At 42.0% G+C, this 27,872-nt stretch overlaps 1 protein-coding gene across 1 annotated transcript; it reads right to left on the reverse strand.

The window, feature by feature from the left end:
• CYP24A1 (cytochrome P450 family 24 subfamily A member 1) lies at nucleotides 1–25,245 on the reverse strand. Its single transcript, XM_083146524.1, has 12 exons — nucleotides 24,971–25,245; nucleotides 24,171–24,361; nucleotides 22,370–22,463; nucleotides 21,047–21,143; nucleotides 18,563–18,654; nucleotides 16,988–17,099; nucleotides 15,488–15,633; nucleotides 11,442–11,608; nucleotides 10,971–11,049; nucleotides 8,393–8,590; nucleotides 4,330–4,446; nucleotides 1–1,388 (listed from the first exon to the last, which is right to left on the reverse strand). Exons 1-11 carry the CDS (start codon nucleotides 25,205–25,207, stop codon nucleotides 4,336–4,338), a joined length of 1,524 nt encoding a protein of 507 aa, XP_083002650.1. The 5' UTR covers nucleotides 25,208–25,245; the 3' UTR covers nucleotides 1–1,388; nucleotides 4,330–4,335.
• Between the last annotated feature and the right edge of the window lie 2,627 nt (nucleotides 25,246–27,872).

Raw genomic sequence — 27,872 nt, forward strand, 5'->3', positions numbered from 1 at the left:
TTTGATGTTAAAAGTTCTTTATTTACAAGAGACAAAGTCAAGCTAACATTATGTACAGTGCAGCATGAAAACACATTATTCAACATTAAGGTAAAAAATACTAAAAAAAAATGTTCATCTTGGCAGTAGGAACTGAACTTACAGTATGTACATGTAAGAGATGCATCAGAAACCATCTTCATCACCTCATCCAGTATGGGTAAAGAAAACGCAGATCAGCACCTTGTCACCTTCATTACTGGCACATTGTTTACAATATGGGGGGGGGGGCACCTGGAACCTTTAATCAGACCCTGAGCTCAATATTGTCTATATCACAGCTGAACGAATAGCGGTTGTTATTTTGTGGGCTGGACAAATATTGCCAAGAATACGGCCTATCATTTCACAAGTCCCCAGTGACGACATTGAAGCATGAAGCATTTATTGGGCCGTGTCATCTGAAGACACTCTAGTACAGTGGTAGCCAACCCTAGCCCTCGAGAGCTACCAACAGTTCACATTTTCCAGACAACCTAGCTGCTGCACAGCTGCACTCATTAATCACTGACACATTTTAAAAGATACACAGATGGAGCTAATTAGCTCACTTGTGATTCTGTGAGGAGATCTGCAAAACATGCACTGTTGGTAGCTCTCGAGGACTAGATTTGGCTACCCCAGCTCTAGTATGTCGGTCTCTTCCAAAGCAAGTGTTCATAATCAGAAATAAACTGTAGTACACCTATATTCCAGTTTTGGTTTTAACCCAGCTACAGTGTACAGCAGTTGTTCACGTTTTAACAATAGATGTTTTAGAGCTTTCTTTGCCGATTGGTAGTCTCAGGTGCATTGTGGGTACACCCAGGTATATCATTTAACGGCATTTATACATTTTACATAACAAGTTGGCTTCTGGGGGGCACTGTTCCACTGGAATAGTCTCTGCAATGCAAACAGTATGCCATGCTAATGAATTTGATTCTTATACACAGAGTATATTTTTCCCATTGGCATAAAAAGTTCTCTCCAGGCATGTGCGATCATTTGTTGTGATGAATCTTTAAAGAATGTGTGCTATTTGCATGTTCTTGTTCTTTTGGCCCTCTTATCAGTTGTACTGCTGTATCTTCATAATAGCCTTGACCTACTTTTTGCAAAATACACCACACACACATTTCACAAACACTCCGAACAACATGGCCTAGGTCTCCGAGCATGGTCCACTCTGCTCGTCATAGTCCTGACTTTTGCAGACCTCAGCACTTTTATTTCAGGATATAATGTAAACATTGGCTTCTCTTATCTCACTGGTTCAAGGCTTGTTAACTGCCCTGTCGGTAAATGTCATCCGTGCCATGGAGTTTAGCAGCAGCAGGAACTGGAATTGGTCATCATTCAGGGAGACACTGTGTACAAAGAGGGAGAGAGCCTATGTCATCCATCTGTAGTAGTAATGAAATAGATTGCTACATAAAAGCATTTAATGATACTAGCAATTAAACAAACACTAAATGTTTCATTGAATAGAATGCACATTGTATTTTGTAACTAATAACCAGCCCGTCATAATACTAATGTTAGCACCAGCAGCTTTGCGCACCCGAACAGGACAAACTTGCGCTAAACACTTGAATTCCCACCATAGAAATTAGGAGCAGTGTTTTATTATATAGAATATGGGATGGTGTAATGGTTAGCATTACTGCCTCATAGCGGTGATGTCATTGGTTTGTATATTCTCCATGTATCTGTGTGGGTTTCCTCTGGGTACTCCGGTTTCCTCACACAATCCAAAAATATACTGGTAGGTTACTTGGCTCCCAACAAAAAAGTAACCCTAGAATGTCTGTGTACATGTGGTAGGGAATATAGATTGTAAGCTCCACTGGGACAGGGACTGATGAGAATGTTTGCATGGTGTATGCATAAATTCGATTATATAAAATATGGTACTTGTGTACTAGCACGGCGCCCATGATAATTAGTCGCCCAATTTTTTATCACATCGCATGCCATACACCCGATGGCATGCGATGCGATTTTGACCCATATACGATATTAAATTGTATAAGCACCTGGGTGCTTACAATGCTTAAATGCACGCCCACGCCACCCCCCAAGTATAAACGTGAACCCGAAGCTTGGCGAGCGGCGGCGGTACGCGTCCTACGACCTTTTCATACCCCCACTATCCACGTCGGCGTGGAGTTGATTTTATAAAGTGTGGCGAGCGCATCGAGCCACCGAGCCCAAAGCGTGGCGAGCATACGCGGACACCTGTGAAACCCGCGAGTGGACGCGGATACCTGTGAACTTTATAAAATCAACTCCACGCCGACGTGGATAGTGGGGGTATGAAAAGGTCATAGGACGCGTACCGCCGCCCCCTCGTGGGCGATATGGTCTGCGATGCGATGGGCGCCGTGATAGTACACAAGTACCTAAAATATTTAGCTTATGTAAAATAATTCTATCCATGTTTTATGATTTAGGATCTTTACTCAGAATTTGTATTGCAGCACAGATATATTTATTTATCGCCACAAAATCAATTTATCACCTGCATGAAACAACCTCTTTCCAAGGGTAGGCAGCGCCACTTAAACTAGATATGTAAATAATTATAATATGTTTTCTATTGCTCGGTTTTATGATAAAAATCATCAGCATAATAAAGGACTAATGTGTTGCTTGCAATGAGAATGTATTTACACTGCACAACCTCCGCAAGTTCACGGAGGACTTTGATGCAAATGTTTTTTTCCAGGAAGTAGATGAACTCAGTTGATCTGATAGATTTTATAACACAGCGGGATGAATCATAAGTGTCATTTTCTGTGACAGGTTTTAATTACGAAAACAAAGCACAGAAGCTTTCCTGTATTCTCTTGGGAACAGGAAAATTGCCTTTTATACAACATCTACGAATTCAAGACATGGATTTTAACAAGAAATAAAAATTCCACCCCGCAAACACTTTATATGTAAAGGGACTCTCACTGGATAAGGCTTCCCAATCTATCACATTACCATACCTCCCAACATTTGTCTCCGGCTACTCGGGACGCATCTCCCGCGCGCCGGAGGCGCGTTGGAAATTTTGGGGGCGTGGCCTAATTTCGGGGGCGTGGCCTATACTCGCGGCTCCCCCGCGAGGCCACGCCCCCATTTTGCCGCTATGGGGGCATGACCCAGAGGCTCTGTGAGCCTCTAGCCATGCCCCCAGCCCCCTGGCTGCGGGAATAGACGCTGTGTGCATGCGCACAGCGTTTATTCCCCGCTGCTTAGCAGCCGACAGGGGGGACTCCCAACAGCCCCCCCACACCGCGGGACACTGCTGCCCGCGGGTGGGACATCGGGACAGGCCCTGACAATCGGGACTGTCCCGATAAAATCGGGACTGTTGGGAGGTATGCATTACCATTGTGAGATCATACTTATTTAATGCAGGTAGCAAGCACAGTGTTCTAAATTGATCCCTAGTTCCCAGTACTTCAGGGCAGTAATGCTGTATCACTATGGAAACCATAGCAGCTAGTTCCTAGGCCAGTGATGGCTAACCTTGACACTCCAGCTCCAACTATACATCCCAGCATGCCCTGCATCAGTTTTAGCATGGCCAAATAGTAAAACTGTAGTAGGGTGTGGTGGGATGTGTAGTTCAACAACAGCTGGAGTGTAAAGGTTAGGCATCACTGTCCTAGGCTGTAAATGTAGTATGGAACACTTGACCAATGGAAAATACCATGTGACCCGCGATGGCAAGGTCATTGGAACACCAATTTCACTATCAATGCCACCATCAGTTGCCTTTAGTAACCAGTTGGCGAATGGAGTGAGACACCGGGCCTGAAGCATGGCGAATTAAGTGAGCCCACAGGGCTACCCTTTGTGTGTACTGTTGGATACTTTCATGCTCCCCCTGCCATTCCCGGGTCATATGGTTTGTCCCGTCAGCCGGAACATTTACCAAAGAGGATGCATATCCAACCTATGCAATATGGCCTCTAATGCAATGTACTTGCAATGCTAGGTCTAAAGCGGGGTACACATAGGAGAACAGTGCAACAGATATGATATCGCTAACAATTTCCCTTGCACTGCCTGAAACTACTGGACAAATGATAACGTTCATACACATCAGCGGCCACATCCAGAAGCATTTAGTCAGGATTTTACTGCATGTACACACAACAGATTGGGTCGAAAATGACTTGTGGCAGTGAGCATCGATAATGATTTAGTGTGTACACAATAGCCAATATACTTTGTACATATTATTAACTGGAATTGGCTAATGTGTACTCAGCTTTAAACTAAATAGCAGGTTGTACTATTCAGACTCACCTCTGTCTACCGTCTGAGAAAGGCCACCGGTAATTCTCTACTGGGCATCAGTGTTCCAGAATGAATAGTCTCCACGGGCTCATTATCAGTGGCTACAATATTGTACCTCCTAACCAGCTATAAAAGGGGAAATTACAAAACAAAATGACCATAACATTTACACAGCAGCATAAAAGAAATCATATATTACATTTATTTCATTACAGTTTAAAAAGTACTAGAAATTCTTAGAACCTCACTGTACTGGAGACGGAGCGATTACAGGCATTGCATGGTCTCTTAGGAAACATGAGCAATTAGCATTTGACAGATTCTAGGAAACCTATTATGTCCTTTTGTGTTGTGTGTAATTTTGTGTAAAATGACTTTATGTGACATCACAGCTAGGAATTTCTAAGGTATTAAAAAAAAATAAACAGCACTTGTAGAGGTCACATTGTAAAGAGATTTACAGAACTATTCAATTAGTCCCATTTTTTCACCTAGGCGGATAAAAAACTGGACTATTTTGCCAGTATTGTATTTGGTTGTGAGTGTTTTCCCAATATTTTACTTGTTTTTCACTATGCCTTTTTGTCTTTTTTTGGGGGCAAAAGGACAAGGATGAAACGATTAATAAAACAGGCGAAATTTGCAGATCCACGTGCTTTTCTGGGGCAGTATTCAAATTCAGCCTACAAAATGGTGAAAAATCGGCACCAATTGAATACCCCCATTAGTGTTGAACATACTGACCATGCAATCATTCATAGACTGCAACTGCATCTAGGCCGCAATGCATGTGCACAACGCCTTACAGCGAGGAAATCCTGCTACTTTTTGTGATTGCTAGCCGTTCGTAAGGTCATTGACAGGAAGTTTGGGGGTGGTAACCAACCGTTTCATGGGAGTGCCAGAAAAAATGCTGACATGCCTAGGAAAAATGAAGGCGTGTCAAGGGATTTATGGGATAGCATGTGACATCAGCTTCTGCCATGATCAGCCTGTTTAAAATGGCAGCCGAGTAAGTTCAGGACTACTCAGAGCCTGCACCTCCCGCACTTAGGCCACGCCCCCAAAATGTTTAGAGGAGGGTGAAAGAAAACTCTAAAAACTGTAATCTCAGCAGCAGCACAAACCTACAACATGTGCTGTGCTGACAGCAGGCTGAGCATGACCTCTCACGCTGTCAGTGAGACACTCATGATGAGCCTGCTGTGAGCACAGCACATGCTGTAGAAGTATGTGCTGCTGTTGCTACCCGGAAGGGACGGAGGGGGAAGGGAGGGGTCAGACCAGGGCCCCTGCGGGGCCCCTCCAGGAAGCCCGGGCCCGGGTAATTAGTACCCGCTCCTCCTTTCTCAGCTGACCTGGTGAGCAGGTATGAATCAGGCCTAGCATTTCCAGTTGCTGCTATCTAGTTGTGCTGTGCATAAGATAAAGTGACTATATGATGCACTGGTACATACCTCCCAACTGTCACGATTACAGCGGGACAGTCCCGATTTTTGGGTCCTGTCCCGCTGTCCCACCCGCGGCAGTCATTGTCCCGCTGCGGGGGGTGGCAGTTGGGAGACACCCCAATCTAATAGAATAGACGCTGTGCGCATGCGCACAGCGTCTATTATTTTATGAAAATGAGGTTGCGGCTAATTAGCATAAGCCGCACCCTCATTTGCATATGCCCGCCCCCTTTTTGAAGCCGCGCGAGTGTCCCTATTTCCCCCAACACAGAAGTTGGGAGGTATGGTGGTATGCTTGTGGGCTGAATAGGAATGTTGCATAGGGACATAGGGAAATGCTCATTGGGTCACCAGCAATTTGTTAGACAGTCATTAGGTCGACACCAATAGGTTGAAATGCATTTAGGTCAACCATTGTCTAGGTCAACATGTAGGAAGGTCGACGTGAGTCTAGGTTGACATGGGTTAGGTCGACAGGGTCAGTAGGTCGACATGGGTTAGGTCGAGAGTCAAAAGGTCCCACATAGGGTTTTTCACTGTTTTATGAGCCAACATGTTCTGACAGGCGGTATTTCATGCCCTACCATCCACTAGGGTGTGGTGGGAAAATAAAATAGAGAGGTGATGCGGTGCACTTTAACCTTTGTCCATGTTGACTGTGTCAGCATTTGGGTAAAAAAATAGTGAAAAACCCCATGTCGACCTTTTGACTGCCCATGTCGACATAATGACCCTGTCGACCTTATGACCCTGTCAATCTAACCCATGTCGACCAAGACTCGTGTCGATCTTCCTGCATGTCGACCTAGACATATGTTGACCTAAATGCATGTCGACCTAATGGTGTCGACCTAATGAGTAACAACTTGCTGGTGACCAACTAATCCACACCCGGGACATATACATTAAAAGTGGAATGTAAAATCTTCCTGATGGCTCCCAAATGGATCTATATCATAACTATAATGCCGCCCAACTGTCCCACTTTTCTGTGGGAATGTCCCGGGGCCTGAAGTGCCCCTCGGTGGGGGAGGGCAGTTGGGAGTCCCCCCTGTCATCCATGAATAGACGCTGTGTGCATGCAGACATCGTCTATTTATGCCCCACAGTGGCGAAACCGGGGGCGTGGCCTTGCAGAACATTGCGAGTATAGGCCATGCCCCCTTCCCACTAGGTCACACCCCCAACATTTTCGGACGCACCTTCGCCGCACACCATGTGTATCACTATGCAGCTTTGTGCTTTCTTGTGGCCACAGTGGGCATTAGGATGCAGCAGCAATTTTCAAATACAGTATGCTAAAGCAGGATAACGGGGTTTTTACCGCATTTCTGTAATAGAGAATCTCGCCCAAAGAGAGATAAACGTCCAGCCAATCACATCCTGCCATGTTACAGGCTGTGTTTGAAAAAAGTCAGTAAAAAAGGAGCTGTTTGGCTGGACGTTTATCTCTCCTTATCACACTTGCATTTATCTCTTGTTAAGGCTTAATACATCTGCCCCATTATGTCTGAATGACGTGATCCACACACACAGAAGGTCGGCCCTGCTACACAGTTGGCGAGGATATCTTGTAGACATATCGGGGGAAATTTACTAAAGGAAATTTGTAAAAAAATAGGTGTATTTGTATTTAGAAATACACTTATTTTTGACATTTACTATCCCGAAAATATGGCAATTCCTATTCGTATTGATGTGCTATCAATACAAATACGAATTGCCGTATTTTCGGGATTGTAAATGTCAAAAATAAGTGTATTTCTAAATACAAATACACCTATTTTTTTGCAAATTTATTTTAGTAAATTTCCCCCATCACTTCATCTGCACGTGTATGCAGGCCACCAGCACATTAGGGGGTTACAGGGGCTGCCCACAGTGACATCACAGCTAGGCAGGACAATGTAAATGCATGTCCACTTGTGATGTCTGGCCCAAAATATCGAGCAGCTGTGTATAACTTACCAAATGGGCCGCTCAGTCGCTGTGAAGGGCTACTGGAGATGTATCTTTTAGGTCAGTGGACCTCAACCTCGATCTTCAAGTACCCCCAACAGTTCATGTTTTCCAGGTCACCCAGCAGGTGCACAGGTGCACTCATTACTCACTGACACCATTTAAAAGATCCACAGGTGGAGCTAATTATTTCACTTGTAATTGTGTGGAGACATGGAAAACATGCACTGTTGGGGGTACTGGAGGACCAAGGTTGAGAGCCACTGGTTTAGGTGTGTGTCAATGGGGGTTATTCAGAACTGAAGTTAGCAAATGGACAAAATCATGCTGCAGGTGGGGCAGATGTAACATGCGTAGAGATTTGGGTGTTATTTTGTTTTTGTGCAGGATAAATAATGGCTGCTTTATTTATACACTGCAACTTAGATTTCACTTTGAGCACCCCCCACCCAAATCTATCTATCTCTGCATATGTGACTTATACCCCACCCGCAGTGCAGCATGGTCATTTACTAAAAAATGGTCATTGCAAGCAGATCTTAATAACCCACAATGTTATTTTTTGCATCCCTTGAGCAACTCCCTGAATGTCTGTAATGGCTCTGTTTGTATTTGCAATTTCAAACAGGAGAAATTCTCTATTTTCCTATCATTACACTCACCCAACATATACTGATTTGCAGTTGGAGTTCAGCTAAACGTCGCCCGATGCACATCCTTTTCCCGATGCCAAATGGAACGTAAGCAAATGGATTAATGGTGTTCTTGTCTTGCAGCCATCTCTCAGGACGGAATTGAGTCCATTCATCAAAGCATTCCTCATTGGACCCCAGAACATGGCTGTTGATGGTCAGTACTGTCTGGATGAGGTGACAGAACATTACCACTTTACTTCCACTTATAGTCAAATACTGAACTTGATGTACAATAATATAACATTTTGTCCTTAAGCCCCATACACATTACATGAGAAAGAAAACTATGATGCTCAAAATGGACCTTCTGAGTGAAAGTATCTTTTACATTCTTGTCTAGTGTGTACACTCTGTATAGTTATCGATGCACGATCCCGCACACTGTTATCGGGTACCCGTCTGCTAAACATGATGGTCCCTTTTGGCTATATAGCCACAGATCTGCATGTTCAGCTGGTCCAGGTGGTGTCACTGAACAATATCGTTCGCCGATATCACTCAGTGCTTAATATTGTTTGCCCGGGAGCCGACAAGGAGTCGCTGCCAATATTAGCTAGTGTGTTAGCTGCATTACTGACAAGTACCTATAGCATGAAATAATAATAGGCTTGGGACTAAAGTTTGTGTCATTTATGAAGTGGGGTAAAGGAAAAAAGTAAATATGTTAAACAAAACATATAGGGCCAGATGCGCTAAGCTTCAAAAGTGATAAAATGGAGAGTGATAAACAGCCAGCCAATCAGCTCCTACCTGCCATGTCACAGGCTGTGTTTGAAAAATTTCAGGCAGGAGCTGATTGGTTGGTTGTTTATCACTCTACATTTTATCACTTTTGAAGCTTAGTGCATCTGGCCCATTGTATGTATTGGTAAAACTATCCCTTTAACAGCTGAACACAACAAACGTCATTGTTGTTCTATAAATCCAAGTCTAGGTAGGATCACAAATAATATTTTAAGAACCTCTAAGCGACCAGAAGCAAATAAGATGTTTCAGGGATTGTGGGTGTGGTCATAGCAATAACATTGGCTAAAGAAATGAGTTGATGTTATCAGTTTTGGCAGCTACTTAAAGTCATCCATGAGTTTTTAAGTTAAATTCACCCTGGAAACCAGAATTTTCCCCTTTAACTAAACAGACTGTTGCGTAAGACTTCCTTGCACAGCTGCTGCTGGCCCAGTCCACCAGAAATCCAGCCAGGACTATGATGTGGGAACAGATTCTGACAGTATTTACTCAGCACTGTGTGATGTCAGGAAATGAGTACACAGACAACCTTATCAGATAGAAGAGGAGGTTTATGCTATTTCTTTGGCCATTAAAAAGGTACATGTTTCCCGTAAACGGAGGAATCGGAGATGAGTAAAACGTAAACGTAATCTAATGAAGGATTCCTTATTTTCAGCAGTTGACTGTTGTCACTATTTCAGATTACAGCAAGTCAGCCCATAACAAATACAAGCAGGACACAATGCATTTCTGTGTTTGGGGCATATGTAAGCTTTTACAGGGAAGGTGCAGTAACTGCTTTATGCATGTTTTTGTTTTTATCGCCCACTTTGCATTTTTCCTCCATCTATTATATGGAGTGCTAGGTGGGCTAGTGTTAGTTTTAAAACCTTGTGTATGCTTGGGGATGGCCTTACTCTTTCTGATATGCAGCTATATTATTTGGCCTCTCAACTTATTTTAAGGATTGGGTTGGTACACCATGATCTATGCATTCACACTGGGCTTTGCTTTGTTGCCATTGTCCTACCCCACGTTGGCTACATTTTGGTTATTAATTGTATAATGGAGACCAGGACTCGCACAGGATCTTGGGACATGTCTTTCTGCTCTTTATAGTCATGATGCAATAGTTTGCGCAGCTAGACGGTGGATGGCTCCCCAAGCTCCTGCATTTCTGGTTGAGCCTTGTTAGTTTTCTAGTCGCCAATGGACCTTTTATGTATAACAAATGGAGATGCCTCCTGAAATATGATCAAATTTGATCCCTTTTTGCAAACCCCTCGACATGTTTTGTACACGGAACACCCCAACGATCTAGAGACATTGTGTGTTCCATGGGTGCGTATGCTTGGGTGCTTCATTTTGTTCTAGATATCTTCATTGTTAATTTGTTGTATATTCACTGCTCTACACTTATCCCTGTGTTATACTTGGGATCTGAACTACATGTCTAGTGTGACATATGGCCGTTGTGGCTCATACTCTTTTTATTGGTTTTCTGTTTTTTGCTTTCTGTATTTTTTTAGAAATACCTTTAATAAATATATGCAATTTGAAAAAAAAAAAAAAAAAAAACTTCAGGACACGATTGACGCCATTTTCCCAATACTTTGAGCTATGTAGAAAGTATTAAAAATGTATTTTCTGTGGATTTCTAAGTTTTAAACTATCACCATCAGGGTGGATCTTCCTCAACTCTCACTGCTCCCAAATTTACATGGAGTCACCTCAATATCTACTGTATGTTTATTGGGTTTCTTGGGTTTTAGAATGGCTGTTGTACAATAAATACCAGTTCAATGTATATACTCACTCCGCTAGGAAGCACATATTCCCCTAGGACAGTCTCTTTATCCAGAGTGCGAGTTGTGAATGGAACAGATGGGCTTAGCCTACAAACAAAACATAAATGCAGTTGATCATTAAAGCCATATACACTTCTAACACTACTGACTTCTTAACAAGTCTGGATCTGGGGCAATTAAGCAGCAATAGTGGTTTGTTTATTTCAGAAATCTCTTTGGCACTTCAGAGCTTCAGAAAGTCATTCATACAGATGCCAGAATAGTAATAATCTAAAAAATATTAATATGCAAATTTCAGATAGCAAAATGGCATCGGCATGTATATGTTTATAGGCCAAAATGGCTGTCTATTGTCTATACTTATACAATATACAGTATTAGCAAAAGAAGCTAATAAGCCCAATCCTACAAATTGCTTATTGTTAGTTTGTTAGAAGCTGTTGGAAAGTTTGTCTCAAACACCAGCAAACAATATTTACCTCATTGATTCCTTTAAGCATGCCTTTAAGTATGGCATATTGCGGATGTCTTTAGCACTTGGTACTTGGTCAGGTGACAACACGCTGCTAATTTCTTCATAAAGTTTCTTTTGAATGACCGGATTACGGGAGATATTAAATATGGCCCACAGTAAGCTGTTGGCTGTCTGGAAGATAATAAAAAGGAACTTTATAGAAACAATGAGAATAAAATTATTATATAGTAATATATGTATTAACACACAGAAGACAAAGTCCATCACTCTGCTGCTGCTGCTGCTGCTGTTGTGATCATGTTCTGCCTTAAAGTTCACCATTAACACATTCCTTAATTAGTGTGCATGATAAACTGTTCTGCTAATGTGGTAAATCAAAGGCAGTATTAAAAGTTGTTTATTTATTTTCCTTTGAATATCACCCCCACCTCAATTTAAACATGGCAAAATGCTCACTAGAATAATAAGAGTTAGGCACATTATCAGGCTATACACCAGTTGTGTCACTAGCTGAGAGTGGGCCACACCTAAGGTTCACCCTCAAAAGGGAAAAAATTCACAGAAGGGCCAACTGCCACTTTCCTAGCCACAGAAGTAACACTCAAGAGCAGAGCCACTCACCCTGCCCTTACTGGGTCCTAATCAAAAAATAAATCTTTAACTTGAGGTGACAGGGGCCCACCTGTTCTAATGGTGCCTCTAAACAAAAACCTGCTATCCATGCCTAAGCCACCTTCCTAAAAGGAGCTGTGCCCCATGGAATAATCACAAACTAATGAAACCAATAAACTGTTCTGAAACCAGACACCTCAAAAGACATAACAATAATAAAAATGTAGGAAAAATAAATAAAAAACGCACACGGGGGTCAACAATATAAGGAAAAAAAGGATGAGCAATTCCAGCTAGTTCTCTACCAGCCCACAGAAAATATCCACCCCATCTAATTCAAACAATCCTAAACTTATACCACAGCTATGTTTCCTCTCTTCAAAAAACGGTAACCCTTTGTTGCCCTGCTATCATGTAGTGTGTCAGTAAACAAGCTAGGGTTATGTCACTTCAGGCACATAGCTGTGCCTTTCAATGCTCTCTCTTACCACAGGCTGGACCCAGGTTATTGCTGGGTCTTCCCTTTGCCGGTGCTTAGAGATGTCACACCATTCACACTGCAGGCCACCAGGGTTGGTGTCGGGTTCGACTCTAGAAGCCACCAGTGCTGTTGTCTGGTTAACACAACTCAGGTAGACCCATTCACACCAAACCTGAAGCCATGTTGCCGCAACAATAATCTGGGTTATAACTTTGGTGTGATAGTAGTATGCATTTGTTTTCTTGTTTAATTCATCTGATTGTGAAAAAATGTTTCCATTAAAAATTTAAGCCAATTACCAGCTCTCATAAAATAACTGATTGGTCTGTCCAGCTGTTCTCACCAGTAGAAGTTTGCAGCCCTTGCCTTTTTGATGCAACATTCAACATGCTTACCCATATAATAGTCCTTGGCAGGCTTCTTGTTTTTGAATTGGTGCGTTAAGGATAATGCACTGCATTCATAATACCCACAGACTGCATAGAAATATATGGAAGTGCACTAAAGCCCCATACGCCTTAGACAATATAGGGTTAATGATATGAAAGATAACAATATCATTAACTATGTATTGTTCATGATGCATGTTCTGCATCTGAACATGCAGCTTAATGTTGACTACATGTTCCATAGGGTGCTGGGTGACATGACCGAATGATATTGTTAGCAATATCTTTCAGTGTGTAAGAACTGACGATATTGTTAAGATGGTGGAGCGAATCATCTAGTGCAGGCATGTCCAAACTATGGCCCTCCAGCTGTTGTAAAACTACCAGTCCCATCATGCCTTGCCACAGTTTTGCTATTAGAGAATGCTAAAACTATAGCAAGGTATGCTGGGATGTGTAGTTTCACAGCTGCAGGGCCACCGTTTGGCCATGCCTGATGTAGTGAGTATGGGGCCTAGAAAATCATTAGATTCATCAGTTTTACAAAGAAGTAGCACTGTGGTTTCAGTCATATTACTGCAATACCACAAGGTTTGATAATGATGATTTTTGTTCTGCATTTTGTGTGCATGTATTAGTTTATACATGCTTACTTTACTTGATAAAGCAAGTTACACTAGAGTGCAGTTTCAGCTTAGTCAGGTAAACGAATGGCAACCTGTAGTGTAGACAGAGAAATAACATGATGAGACAGGACTGCAGAATGAGCCGTGTCAAACTAGTTGCAACAGATATATATTGCAAACATGTTTGCTTTTCTAACCTTCGCTGTAGGTTCCGGTTAATATAATTATTTGACCTTGCCAATAGTTCTGTTTACTCTTCACAAACTGGGATTACTCTGAATCCACGTCTAAATTATACCACACGGAGAGGAGATGCGCTGCAAATGTTTGTACAGTACGTAAGTATGTCAATTACAGCCCTAAATTTTATATAAAAATGTCAATTTATTTTTCCATGGATGTGACTTAATGTAAAAAACAGTGGGTACTGTTTGTATGCATGAATGGAGTGCTTTAGCTAAATACTGTCAAGGTTTTATTCATTCCTAAATAACTAGATTCCTTTGGTCTGACTTTAGAAAGTTGTCAGATTTATAATTTTACTACCATTACTTAATATTTTTTTCATTTTTAATTTATTTGCTGCAAATGAAGGACCAAACATTCTTGGGAAAAATAAATTTGTTTTAGACAGAACTATCTTATTAACATGCAATGCTCTGGGGCCCCTATTCCCTCATTAATGGGAACCAATTAAAAAATAATAATAAAATAATACCATGCTCTATCTCTCCACATGCTTCCATACAGTAAATGGTTGTCAGTACTCTGATTGGTGGATGACTCCAGCCATCCACCAATCAGAATCCTTGCAGCCATTAATTGTGTGGCTCCAGGCCTGAAGGCAGATAGAGAAGGCAGTCTTGTCCCACTGATTGTCTCACCCTACCCACCCCATGCACAGAGGCCCCTAGATGTGTATGGCCTGTGTCTACATGTAAAGATGGGCCTGCTTTTACAACACATCATTTTACAACAGACTATGGTATATGCACAAAGGGTGGGATACATCAAGCATCCTGCCACTCTCTAAATTTCTTAATGCCATATACATGAAGATAATGAAAGGACAGCTCTTACCGCAGGAGCAATGCTAGAGCTACTGGGGATAACACCTGGATTCTTATCTGTCTATGCGTTGAGTGATACACGTGGCACAGGGGGTGCTGGGAACAATCAGATTAGAATCTCTATCAGAGGGACAGTGCTATAGAAGCGCATAGGCGACATGGCAAGATGGTGTTGCCATTGCATCCAAGCCTTGAAATCTATTGCATTCTGGGGCTTGGTGCATATCCAGTACATGGCTAAACCTCCAAAAAAAGGTAATTTTTAAAGATTTGCCTGCATTTTTAAACTTCTTGCATTTTGAAATGTGATCAAAATTTGGAGCCAATTGGCATGAAGTATCTGTTTAAAAAATAAATGACTGATGCTTTTAAATTGGTTATTACTTTATCTCTCTCCAATTTTTAATATAATCCACCAATGGTATTTTAAGAAAAAAGACCAATGCGACAGTAATGGCAGAACCCTATAAGTATATATAGGAGTTAAAGTGAGTGGAAACGGGGTTTAACTGAGTTGGTGTGGTGGAACATTTTATCCTCCACACTGGCTCTGCACAGTAATTCTCACAGAAAAGCATACTAGATTGCAGGGGGATGCCAAAAACCCTACCACTGGCCCTGTTTCTGCCTAATGGGGGGGGAGGGGGGTAATTAGGTGGCATAGAGAAATTAGTTCCCCCACCTCTGCATGACCATTTCAAGCACTGAGTATATATATTCTGTGGGGAAAAAAAAAGAACTTGTATTGCACACATGCATTTATACTCCCCCCCCACCCCTAATAAATGTTAAATCTGTTTTGGAGAATTACACTAGATCCAGGGGATTTTCTGGGATAAGTTTTGCATGGTGAAAAAGACAATTCTTCTTACTGTTTCCACTGCTCCTATCAGCATCTCTGTGATTGTAGCATACATTTCTTTCTTGGATAACTTGCTGTCTTTGTAGATGGTGCAGAGAAAATCCTCGTTCTCCTTATTGGACAGCTTTATTAATCTTCTGTCTATGTGACATTTTGCTGCAAGAGAGACAGATAACAGTTAAAAACAAAAGCCCTGCACAAAATAAATAGTACTCACAATATATTGTAATGTACATGAAGAGATATGTATTGTAGTTAAAAATAAAACAATAGCAAGACAGCAATCATTTATTATGATAAAAATGACACAATTGCCCAAATTGTTTATAAATGACTGTAGCACTGGAACATACAAATGCATATAGGGCAAGATTTATGAACAAAGATGCACAGATCCAAGGTTCTGTAATCCATAGCAATTTCATTTTTTTTAGCGGCACTAGGAAGAGAACAGCTGGGGGTGATGCACTAAAGGGAAGTTGGGGTAAAACCTCCATTGTCAGGGTTTTTACCACATTTCCCCATGCACTAAAACCTGGTCGCCGGGTTTTTGCAATGTGCGGGTACAAAGGAACTAAGGGGTTTATTCGCAGATGTACATTTGCAGCTGTACACAGCTACTGTCAGTGGCGAATGCAGGATTTCTATAGGGTTGTTTCTACATGCAGTCCACAATGTACCTCTCTGTGGAACAAGGGAGCAAGTGCGGGAGTCTGGGGGATAGCTAGAAGAACCTAGTAAGTAGCAATAACCCTGGAAATTAAGGTCCACATTGGTTGTTTTATCCACCAGATACACTTTAGATCCAACATTTTAATAATATAAATAAGTGGTCAGGAAAATGATAAATATACCATAATAAATAAATAAACAAATAAACAAACAAAATAGAACCACTTCCACCTCATGGTAAGGTTCCTGTCTCTTCTCCCTAGTAGCTACTCTCTGGTCTAGTGCACTAATTGAGGACTCAGATCAACACACACAGCAGATTTGTTAGAATAAACTGCTACCACTGACCATGTGCAGCAGCTTTTAAGTGCCCCTTAAATTGCATGATGTGGCAGTCACATATTATGTACCATAGCTATTGTTGTCATAATTGGAGCCATTCACCAAGAGGAGGGAGGTTTCTGGGCAACTGTAAACACCCCCTGTGTTTTCCTATGACTGTGTGAAAATATGCTAATGCTGTAGCCAACTGGAAATATATTGAGATGCCTAAAGGTGGCATTGCAAATTCAAATAACTGTGTACAAAAATACTGCTTCGGTTGCATATCCTTCAATAAAAGGATCCCTGAAATGCCCTATGCTCACAAAGAATGTACACGGATGGTTGCGGTCAACTACTTTAAAAATAAATTCTCACTGTTAGTGACATTGAGACAGTACCTTGGCAAATGCACAGTTTACTGAAAATCATTCCACACTGTAAAATTTCAGCACTGCCTTCAGAATCAGTCCCTAACAGGAGCAATAGGCACATCGGGACTAGCTAGTTGCGGTACCTGTTCTGAAGATGCTGTCCCAGGCCTTTGTGTGATCTTTCCAGATCCGGGTGTTCAAGCATTTATGCATTTCAACTGGTGTCACCATCATCAATCCAAATGTACTCATCATCTGTACAATAGAATGACAGATTTAGCAGTGGAAGGTACAGTCTGCATACATACTGTATAGTTACAGTGAGACAGAGTATATACTGTAGAAGAAGGCTGATTCACTTTTCTCATAAGATTAATGAATCTTGTTAATTTACCCCAATATTTTTCATAATGTATATGAGCAAACTGGTAACCTTAGGGAACTGTGACACTTTTTGCAAAGTACCCAGATCTACTGATATTTACTACAGAGCATTATTATTTCTTCCATTGCAACTAGAGATGCCAATCCCGGGAATCGGGATTGAAAAATGCTCAATCCCAGGATTACTGGGATCCCAGGATTGGCATCCCTAATAAGAACCGTCCCCCACATTAAATTACTTAGGGGAGCGGCTCAGGCAGCAGCATTTCGGCAGAGCAGCCAGGGGGAGAAGGTTGGCTGGTGTTACGCTGCCGGGAGCAGTCGTCAGGATGCGGAGGGTTCCAGTGGTGGAGGTGTGACCTATGACCTAGTCATGCTGCACAGGGTGCATACCAGGTTGGGAACAGCTAGGCTGCGTCCGAGCGGGTGCTTAGACGCTGGCTGGCATGAGACTGCGCATGCGCTATCTAATCCCAAAATTGCAGGATTTTATAGAAATCCCAGACATTTTGAGGTATTGTCACCTTAATTGCAACTGCAGAATTCATCTGGGTTTAAACTACACAAATGCAGATTTGGAACTGTTAGCTGTGCAATGGGGCCTAATATCAAGTCCAAACTTGGGGGAAAGATTTGATTTCTAAAATAAGGGTGACAGAGGTACTGTGGGCCTGGTTTGTTAGCAAAGCAAAAAACACTACACTGGGCAAAACCATGTAGCATTGAAGGTGGGGCAAATGTAACAGACAGATTTAGATTTGGGCGGGGTGTGTTCAACTGACATCATTTTACACTTAAAAGCACATGCAATCTGGTCCTAATCATGAATGATCAGACGTGCAACATGTCTGATTAGAGGACCAACCATTCGACCAAAATGGTGCATACAATCTGCCCACAATCCATTTTACAACCCCTCGAGATTGTACACTTGAGTACAATCCCATTCTGGTTTTTGGGGGCCATGAGGGTTAGCATTTAACACATACTATTACAATGGAAGGCATTATAAAATATAGAAATTAACTCAGTATGCTAAAATGTTTGGGAGAGCTTATTAGTGCAATTATATTGGGGCATTTTGAAACTGAAAAGATCGCTGTAAGGCCTTTCACCCCTATTATTTACTAGACTTTTGTAAAGAAAAAAAATTGGGATGTAATTGGGGAAATCTATACCAAATATATCAACATTCACCATTCACTTCTAGTTACCAATAAGATTGTGCATCATGGTTCCTAGGTTTCCGGCCTGAACTTCTGAGACTCAGGATATATGATCTTCTGTTCAGCCTAGGGCTGAAGCCTATTATCACCACTATAATCACAACTTACGGTTTTTATGGCTGTGATAAAATCCAGGGCCTCTTCCCCAAGGTTTGGCTGTAAAAATCCAAATCTCTTCTCATACAGGACAAGACAGATACCTGAAAGGTAAATATGATTATATGAGCAGGGTTACAAGACACACACCTGTTAATGCTGTAGTGAAATAGAATTCATTTTCACTTATACAGTACATCGTGCTGGCCAATATCAGGCTAATATATATATATATATTTCTGCACAGTCATTTTTTACATGAAGGGCTTAATCTTTTGTGTGATGCAGCGCGCCATTCTAGGACACTCAGAAGAGACTGCTGGATGCTCTGACTGGTCATACATTGATGATTATTATTATTATTATTATTATTTTTATTATTATTATGGCCATATATAAGTACTCAGTACTGAGCAGGGGAAAATTAAGAGAGGAGGCGGCCCATGTGTAGCCTTTTCCGTTCAGGCCCCCTCCTCTCTGCCGGCCGCAGCGCCGCGCCGACCAGCGCAATAGAGTCTGAGCACTAGAGCATGCAGACTGCACTGTGAATGTGCAAATCATCTGGAAAAATCGCGAGGCTTCCTTTGTCGGGTAAGTATAAAAAAAATGGGTGCAGTGTGTGCGGCTTTTGTGCACCACGCACAATGCATACCGACTGTCTCGCTTTCCGCAGGAATGTCCCATTTTTTGGGGACAGTCCCGTGTCCCGCCCGAGGCCGGTAGTGTACCGTGGCAGGGGGAGTTGAGATCTGTCAGGAAATCAGGTAAACTCTGCATGTAAAAGTATTATGTATAGAATATTTTGTAGGAATCCTTGCTTATTACTGCATTTTCCATGCATATATTATATTTTCAAATGTAATAAAGTGGTTGAAGTTGTGGTCAGTTGTGGAATCGTGATTTACTACATTACACTAAGTAATAGCAGCTATTCATTTAGCGAACAACATAGTACTGTATTCCACGGCACTTTAAAATGTACCCAAGACCACAGTGCTGAGAGGCAGTAATGCTAATCACTACACTATTGCTGGCCATATGCAAGTTGATTGACAGGAAGCCAGCATTTGTTGATGGTAACCGGACGTTTTCTGGGAGTGTCAGGGAAAAGGTAGACGTGCCCAGGCGCTTTAGGGGAAGACGTGACGTCAGCTCTGGCCCCGTTCCGACTGTTTCTATCACAGCTGCTGAGTAAGTCTGGGCTACGCACAGACTGTACACACTGGAAAAATGATTCTATGGTGAGCGATTTACGTATGGATTTGCAGCTAATCACCAATTCAGCTAAATTTCGCAAGCTGTTCTATGCAATTCCCGGGCTTGTACAGGGTGGAATTTCACTCTGGCTTGGCATTGATTACCTCATTGCAAGGCTTTGCATTGGTCACGTATGAATAACCCCCAAAGTTAGGATTTGTACATCTGGAAGCAGAAAGCTGTACCCATATCACAGTGCACTGGAAACCCCCCTGTGTGTATGCCAAATAGGAGCATTGTCTTGTTGGAAGGGGGTGTGGCCTGACCTCAGAGATGCTGAGCTGCCCCCAGAGACTCATCTGGCTGCAGTGTTTGCTCCTACACTGTGATAGGAGCCGAGTGCTGCACTATAACGTCACAGTGCAGCACCTTGCTCCTGTCCCTGAGAAGGAGTCAGCATTTTGGTACCAGCCCACAGAGGGTGACACTTTTCTAGTGACACCACACTGACCATCATCATTACTAATGGAAATTGCACCAAATAGGTGTAATAAATACACCAGACACAGACTTTGAATAGCAGAGAACTATATATACATCCCCATAACAATCCTATGAGTCAAGGTGTTTCTGTGCCATCCCTGAAACATCCAATCTCTCAGAAAAACTGATTCCGTACAACTCAAAATACAAAGATGCCCATGCACTATGGGGGTTATTCTGATTCACTCAGAAAGGCACAACCACTCTCTAATGGACAAAACCATATGCACTGCAGGTGGGGCTGATGTAACATGTGCAGAGAGAGTTAGATTTGGGTGGGGGGTGTACTTCAAACTGATATCTACTGTATATTACAGTGTAAATATAAAGCAGCCAGTATTTACCCTGCACAAAACAAGAAAACACCCAAATCTAACTCTCTCTGCACATTTTACATCAGCCCCACCTGCAGTGCATATGGTTTTGTCCATTCGAGAGTGGTTGTGCCTTTCCGAGTGACTCAGAATAACCCCCTATATGCAACATATCTCCATATGTATCTATGAACAGAGATCTGTCTGACTCGGTATAAATGGATGACTGCCATAACCTGAAAATCTACTGATGCAGGTAAAATGATTGGACGGATACTCCTAATCTTGTCAAACTTTGCCGATAAATATCAGGATCTATAACCAATAGAAAATTAAATTCTGAAGAGTTCAAGTTAATTTTGGCGTATTTTGATTTTATAATTTCCTTTAGAGGCTTCTGGGAAATGAATTGCATGCTTAGATAAGAATCAATAAAACTCACTCTCGAGTGACCACTTATTCAGTTCACAATACAGGTCTTCGATTTTTCCATCCTTATTACAGACGCTGTCGATTCTCTGCACAAAATCCAACATAACCTGGAAAGAGAATCTGAACATTTAAAAACGTTCTGTCTGCTTTCTCCAGAACAACATCTAAAACAAACTCTCTCTCTAAAACAAAGCCTTTTACGTTGTGTAGGATATGGGTTAGGCATGATGTGCTGTAGTGCCATCCATGTAGTGCATGGGGGATTGTTAAACACATATATACTTACATATGATTTATCATGCATGTAATATTTGTTCTGTTTCGATCCCCTGGGGGTAGCTAGTGCTGAGTGCATGGGGTGACTTGCAGCACCCAGGAATCAGCATAAGCTATTACACACTGTTAAGCCATCCCCCCAGACTCCAATTGGCTAGTTTAACAGGAATCAGGGAAGCGGGCCTAATAGTGTGTTATGGGTTATGCTGATTTCCGAGAGCCGCAACTCACACTATGCAATCAGTGGAGGGACCGCTGGCGGCGTCCGTATGGGTAGTTTAATGCTGTGAAAGAGCGATAGCGGGCATTGGGGGTCAGCTGTGGTGGCAGAATTAAAAAAAAAAAAGTTTTAAAAACACTGGGCGACCCACTGATTGTCTGAGCTCTCTCAGTCAATCAGAGGGCTGCCCACTGTTTTAAATGTTTTTTTTTTTTTTTAATTCTGCAGCCGCGCTGACCGCCAGCAGCCCACTAGTGCTCCTTCACAGAAGTATGCTACTCCGCCACCCTTTGCCTGCCCTCCTCAAGCACCCAATGCAATGCAAGATGGCATGCTACATCAGGTGCTGAAAGGAGGCATAAGACGCGATCGGATGCATTGGACATCGCACTTCCATGTCGCATCGCATCCGATTGTATGGGCAGCATAACACAGATATCTAATAATATTGCTTCTCTTTGTAAATCACAATACTAAGCCCTCAACTTTTCATTGTTCTCTTCTACAGTATGGGGGAAATTTACTAAAGGAATTTTTTTTTAAAAAATAGGTGTATTTGTATCCAGAAATACACTTATTTTTTACATTTACATCCCGAAAATACGGCAATTCGTATTCGTATTGATAGCACATCAATACGAATACGAATTACCGTATTTTCGGGATAGAAAATGTCAAAAATAAGTGTATTTCTGTATACAAATACACCTATTTTTTTTACAAATTTCCTTTAGTAAATTTCCCCCTATATATATGATTTACTCATGTTAACTTGCTGCTAATACTAAAAACAGCTCAGAGAAAAGAGTGTACATTACTGAATGTAAATATAATTACCTCATTGATTTTTGTATCTAATTTCCCGACTTCCGCTGGCTTCATTAGCTTCTGCTGAAAGGCGCTTCTCACTCGCTGCCAATCTTGCCCTTCTCTAGATGGAGACAAGACATTAAATCTTTCTGTTTCAGACAGCAAGTACCTTGATGCTAGAACAAACATTCAACACCATGTTGCAACAATGGGGTCTTCTCCCATAATATATATAATTTGTTTAAAGGATGTTACATACTATAGAGATATTTACATTTATTTAAAATTAGTTTTCAAGCCTTTCTAATCTTAAAAACCTGCAATCCGCATTTACCACTTATTCACACATGAGTGATGGACCAGAGTTATTCCCAGGTTATCACCCTTAACACTGGATCCAGGTCTTCAGTCTTGCAGTGGACTCTCCAAGTGCTACTGTGCCCCCAATGAACTCAAGACCCGAATCATGCCTTTCATCTATAATCCAGGGCACTGACCCTGGTTGCAAATCCCAGGAATAACCCAGGTCAACTGTAGGGTCGCAGACCCAGGACTGTCAAGCTGAATCTGACCCTTACAGACAAAAGCAGAATCTGCATCAACTCGCCATGGCTTGGTAAAAGCAAAGGTTTTTTGCTTATGTCTGAAAGGGTTGTCAGTGAAAAGGTGGAATTATTCCTTCATTTCAGTCTCAACAATTGCTTTTTATAGATTGTTTTTGCCAAGAGTGACAGTGCCACTGATCATAGTCATATGAAATGTATTAGTTTACTTAGCTAGCTGGTACAGTATTTGGGGTCAATATTACCTGTGAAAAGGGCTTAAAGTGGTCATGCAGAGGGGGGAACTCATTACTCTCTGCCACCTAATTACCCCCCCCCCCCCCTCCCCCATTAGGCAGAAACAGGGCCAGTGGTAGGGTTTTTGGCACCCCCTTGCAAACTAGTATGCTTTTCTGTGAGAATTACTGTGCAGGGACAATGTGGAGGTCAAAATGTTCCACCTCACCATTAGAAGTGGGGGAACTCAGTTCCACCCCGTTCCCCCTCACTTTAACCCCTGGAGAGGCCTTATAGGAAATCTCTCATAGAGTTGATTTTACTGAAACTGTCAGTCGGAACCTTGGGTGCTAGCTGTTGTGTGACTATAAATATGTTACAAACCACTGTAATATCTGTGAGCTGCACTATCACAAGAGTATCCCTACTTCTGATGAACACTTAAGTGGCGTACACACTGGCCAATTTTTAAATGATATCTCTAATTTTGGCCCTTCAGAACGATATTGTTAAGATGCTGCCGCTGCCATCATCAGGTATATATTATATTACTTTAATGAATAGATATATACATGAGTATGATGAGGTTGCATAAAAAGAATTATGGAAAAATGATTTATAGACCCAGGATTTCTTTTGTACTTTGATACTGCATTGTTTTGCAGTAGCAAATTTTTAAGATGACATGCAGGATATACTGTTATGTATCTTCACAATGCTCTTCAAGTCTCCTCTCCACAGCTGTGGTTTGCAAACTTGGTCCTCAAAGCAAACTAACTGCTTGTGCAAGGATGTAGGCTTGTGCAAAGATGACTCAATTAGTACCTCAATTATTTCTGAGCATCCATGGATATCATTAAACCTGGACTGGTAGAATGCCTTGAAGTATGAGCTTGGGAACCTGTACTTTATATAAATTATAGTTCCAGCAGTCTGAAACTGCTCATGCAAAACGTAAAAGGCACAAACACCCTAGGATTCTGAATGGAACAAATCAGCACAATATACTGCATGCATCAGTGCTGCATCCTACACAAAGATTTACTTACAGTATAAGAAGTCCGTAAGCTTCATCCCGATAGTCCCTGTAAGCTTTCCATGGCTTGATCTCAAGTCTCTTTGGATAATTGCTCTCCTCTCTGTACAGAGCTTCTAAAAGACACGGTGCTCCGATGTGCACAGAATCAAAGGATCCCAGCTTCATGCGGAAAATCTTTCCAAAGCGCTTGTGGTAACCTGCCTGAAATCACATCCCATCCATCAGCTCATGTTGCATTACATTCATATTTATGGAATCAGGATATAGATTATTCTGCCTATGACAAATGCAGTCTGATCTGATCACTCTCACCATGTGGCTTTTCAAAGCTAAATATTCCAGCGTTCTAGACTAAATGATACATCTGTACTCAGAAGATCAAATGACAATTAACAAAAATCCATATAATGAATCAATTTACTGATAGGGAACAAATGCAATATACATTTACACGGAACAACGTTTAGAAAGAAGAGAAAAACACAAATTAGTTGTTTACAAACAAAATTTAAATTTGCAACAGCTGTGTGTAACTTTTGCTAGTTTGTTTTGTTCTAATGGATGGTGGTTGCTATGGGTTACTGCATATTTGCTTTCTGTTAATAAACACATTTTTTTCTGCTCTCAGGATATTTTATTAAAAAACGAAAGCATTCTTATGTAGATGTATGCATGTATGTTAACTTGTATGTATGTATGTATGTATGTATGTTAACTTCTTCAGTCTGAGAGGGGACATCTCTTCTTTCTTACATACAAAGCTATGAGGAAGCTCAGGATAACATTGCATGGGATGTGATTGCTATTTACCAGTGCATGGTGTTGTCTTTTCAGTCCTCCTTTTCTTAAAATATCCACAAGACTTCCCAGAAGTGGCCAGTTGGTGGGTCCTGGTAGTGAGGACAGGGAGTGTGGACAGGACGGTTGTGCAGGGAGGCCCTGGGTTTTCATGTCACATACAGATGCATTAGGGATGCTGTGATGGACACTTATACACCTGGACTTCAACATCATCCACATTTGCTGTGCTTTGATTTTTGCTGCCATAGTGCACACAGTGTTAAACCCCAGTGTTTAGCAGCTATTTCTCCTGTTGGAAAAGGTTGCATTTTGCTAAGGTATATATATATAGCTGGGGTGTCAGGAATATCTGCTTCAATATAATCCCCAGCCAATGAGAGAGCTCAATTAGCTGGTGTATCAGCAGCGTCAGGAGGGAGCTGTGGTACTTTGAGTTCATTAAAGGGCTGTTTTCCTGGCATGAGAAAGACAGAGGGAAGCCAAATTTCAAGATAAAGGCGTTTTCAGAGAACTGTCCTGATTAGTCATCTCTCATAGGCTGGCCTTGCTTTTCCTGCAGAGCTGACCTTTTTTTTTTTGCTTTGTTTGTTAATGCAGAAGTATCAACAATAGTAAAAGCTGACAGGTGTCACGTGTGGAATGTCTGCACTCAATCACCTGGGGTAATGTGTAACTGCTGTTCTCTTCCCCTCCTCACAGTGATGGGTCTTTGAGGTTATTAGCCAAATAAGAACATATAATGAAGCTGGCTGCAAAGGGAAATACAGTATCTCATGCAAACAAGTTCAGTGTGTATTTATTACTGTATAATCGTACTCTAATCTGTAGTAGTTTTTTTTTTTTCAGTTTCTCTTATTCTAACAAGTCTACAATACTGTTGTTTTTCCTTTTTTTTTTTTTTTTGTCCTGGAGGCTGGTTGTAATTCCCAGTATCTGTCTTTTTATTCTGTATTTTGAGTAAGTTCATAACAGATAGATGAAACAAAATGGGGTTATGTAACAAATGATGTTATATCATAAGGTAGTTGTGTAGTTTCACGGTGCCAGCATGGCCGTGCGTCGGAGTCCCATTGCGGGGCTCGCTGCGCTCACCGACGCTACGGGCTCGGTGGCTCGCTGTGCTCGCCACGCTATCTAAAATCAACTCCATGCCAATGTGGATAGTGGGGGTATGAACTATCCACGTTGGCATGGACTTTATTTAGTTTATTTTAAAAAGTTTGCCAAGCGCAGAACACGGGAGTAGCGCTCGGCCATGCTTGCGCCGTGAAACTACACAAGTACCTATCAGAATGTCATGCATTGTTGTCAATTTTGCTTAAAACCACATAATAAATTCAAAGGCTTTGCTTGGTTTCACTCTGCGGGCAGTATTCAATGCTCTTTTGTGAGCTGTGATGGCGAGCAGTGCTGATTGCTCACTGTCACTGCTCACGGGTCAGTATTCAACTGACCCACCTGCACACTCCGTTTCCACCCTTCTGGTTTTTTTTTTTAGCATGGTGGAAACGGCGAGTGCGGTCACCAAAACAGTGAGGCTTGTGGCCGTGAGCCTCGCCGTTTGGGGAACTTTTAATAGGGTGAGTGGCCGTTGCAGGGGTTAAATGGCGAGGGTGGATTGTTTTCAGCGATCCTCGCCGTTTAACCGCCTCGCTGGCCGCTGTGAATATGGCCCTTAGTTAGAACTTGTGGGTGATGGGGAGACGGAAAGGCAGAGGGGGGCGATTCTCTATGACGGAAATGCGGTAAAAACCCCGTTATCGGGTTTTTACCGCATTTCTGTATGCTCTAACCCCCCTCCGCAGTGGCAGCGCTGAGGAGGGGATCGCCAGCAAAAGCTGGTGATTCCCTGCAGAAGCCTATGGGCTTCTTACCGCAACGCTGTTTGAGGGATAATTCACAGATCCCTCCCAGCATGCCCTGCGGCCGGCGCGTCACTCTGCGCGCCGGCAATTGTACCAATTGTACCAATTGTAAATAGAGTATGCTGGTGCTGTAAAATTAAATGGAGTCAAATCTATGGGCAGCTCTCCCACCTCACAGCTGAAATGACACCTAAAAAACACTGGTGTAGATGAGCACAGATGTTGTAGTATGAAATGTGTCCATTAGCTGGCGCTTTAAATCTTTTCCTTGCATCATCACAGCAGAACTACTCTGGTATACAGTGTTTTATCTACTAACAAAATGATGTGCTCAGTGAATATATTCATTTGGTTTTTCAATGACAAATAGCTTTGAAAGTAGTGAAATGTTATGTGGCTAGTAGGGTAAGTATCATGAAAACAAATCTCACTATTTTTAGAGGAAACACTAGAAAAATCGACCATATGAAACAAAAAAATAAACAATCAAAACTCATTTCAGCCTTTCCATGTGTCAAAACACACACCAAGGAGTCTATCCTATTAATTGTGAAGGGTACAATGTGCTGTTGCCATGGCATTTTAACCCTGGCAATCACACTCTGCAGGGGCATACAGATGGGGCTTGTGTCATCTTTGCGGGCCTAGCGTTTCTAACGCCAGCCCGCCATCACGCTAGCCCCGCCAGGGGGTGCGCAGGCACAAGACGCTTGCGCACCCATGGAGAAGTGTGTTCTCCCCCATCTTGGTACTACTGATTGTGGAAATCCTTTCAAACCCATACCCTCTTCTCCTAAGCCACACCCCTTTTAGGGAACATGAACAGGAGTCCTGATTCCAGGACTGGTGTGTTTTTGTGTGTGTACACATGGAATATAAATTGCTATTTCCAGGTGGGGGTGGGGTCTGTTGTGTATGGGCAAATATTATCTGTACTGTGCTGCAGAATGTGTGTATTTATTTATTTACAGTTTCTTATATAGTGCAGCAGATTCCGTTGCGCTTTACAATAGTAGACAGTGATAAAACAAACTGGGTAACAACAT

The sequence above is a fragment of the Crinia signifera genome, chromosome 6 (genome assembly GCF_055691185.1).
Source record: "Crinia signifera chromosome 6, ASM5569118v1, whole genome shotgun sequence".
In the NCBI taxonomy this organism is placed as follows: Eukaryota; Metazoa; Chordata; class Amphibia; order Anura; family Myobatrachidae; genus Crinia; species Crinia signifera.

Excerpts from the sequence above, each read along its gene's own strand:
- CYP24A1 (XM_083146524.1), bottom strand. The coding sequence starts at position 25,207 with ATGGCAGCAAAAATCAAAGCACAGCAAATGTGGATGATGTTGAAGTCC. Across the intron at positions 22,464-24,170 it reads GCTTACGGACTTCTTATACT|AGAAGGGCAAGATTGGCAGC; the intron begins GTAAGTAAATCT and ends GTCTCCATCTAG. Across the intron at positions 11,050-11,441 it reads TGCTTAAAGGAATCAATGAG|GCTAAGCCCATCTGTTCCAT; the intron begins GTAAATATTGTT and ends TTTTGTTTGTAG.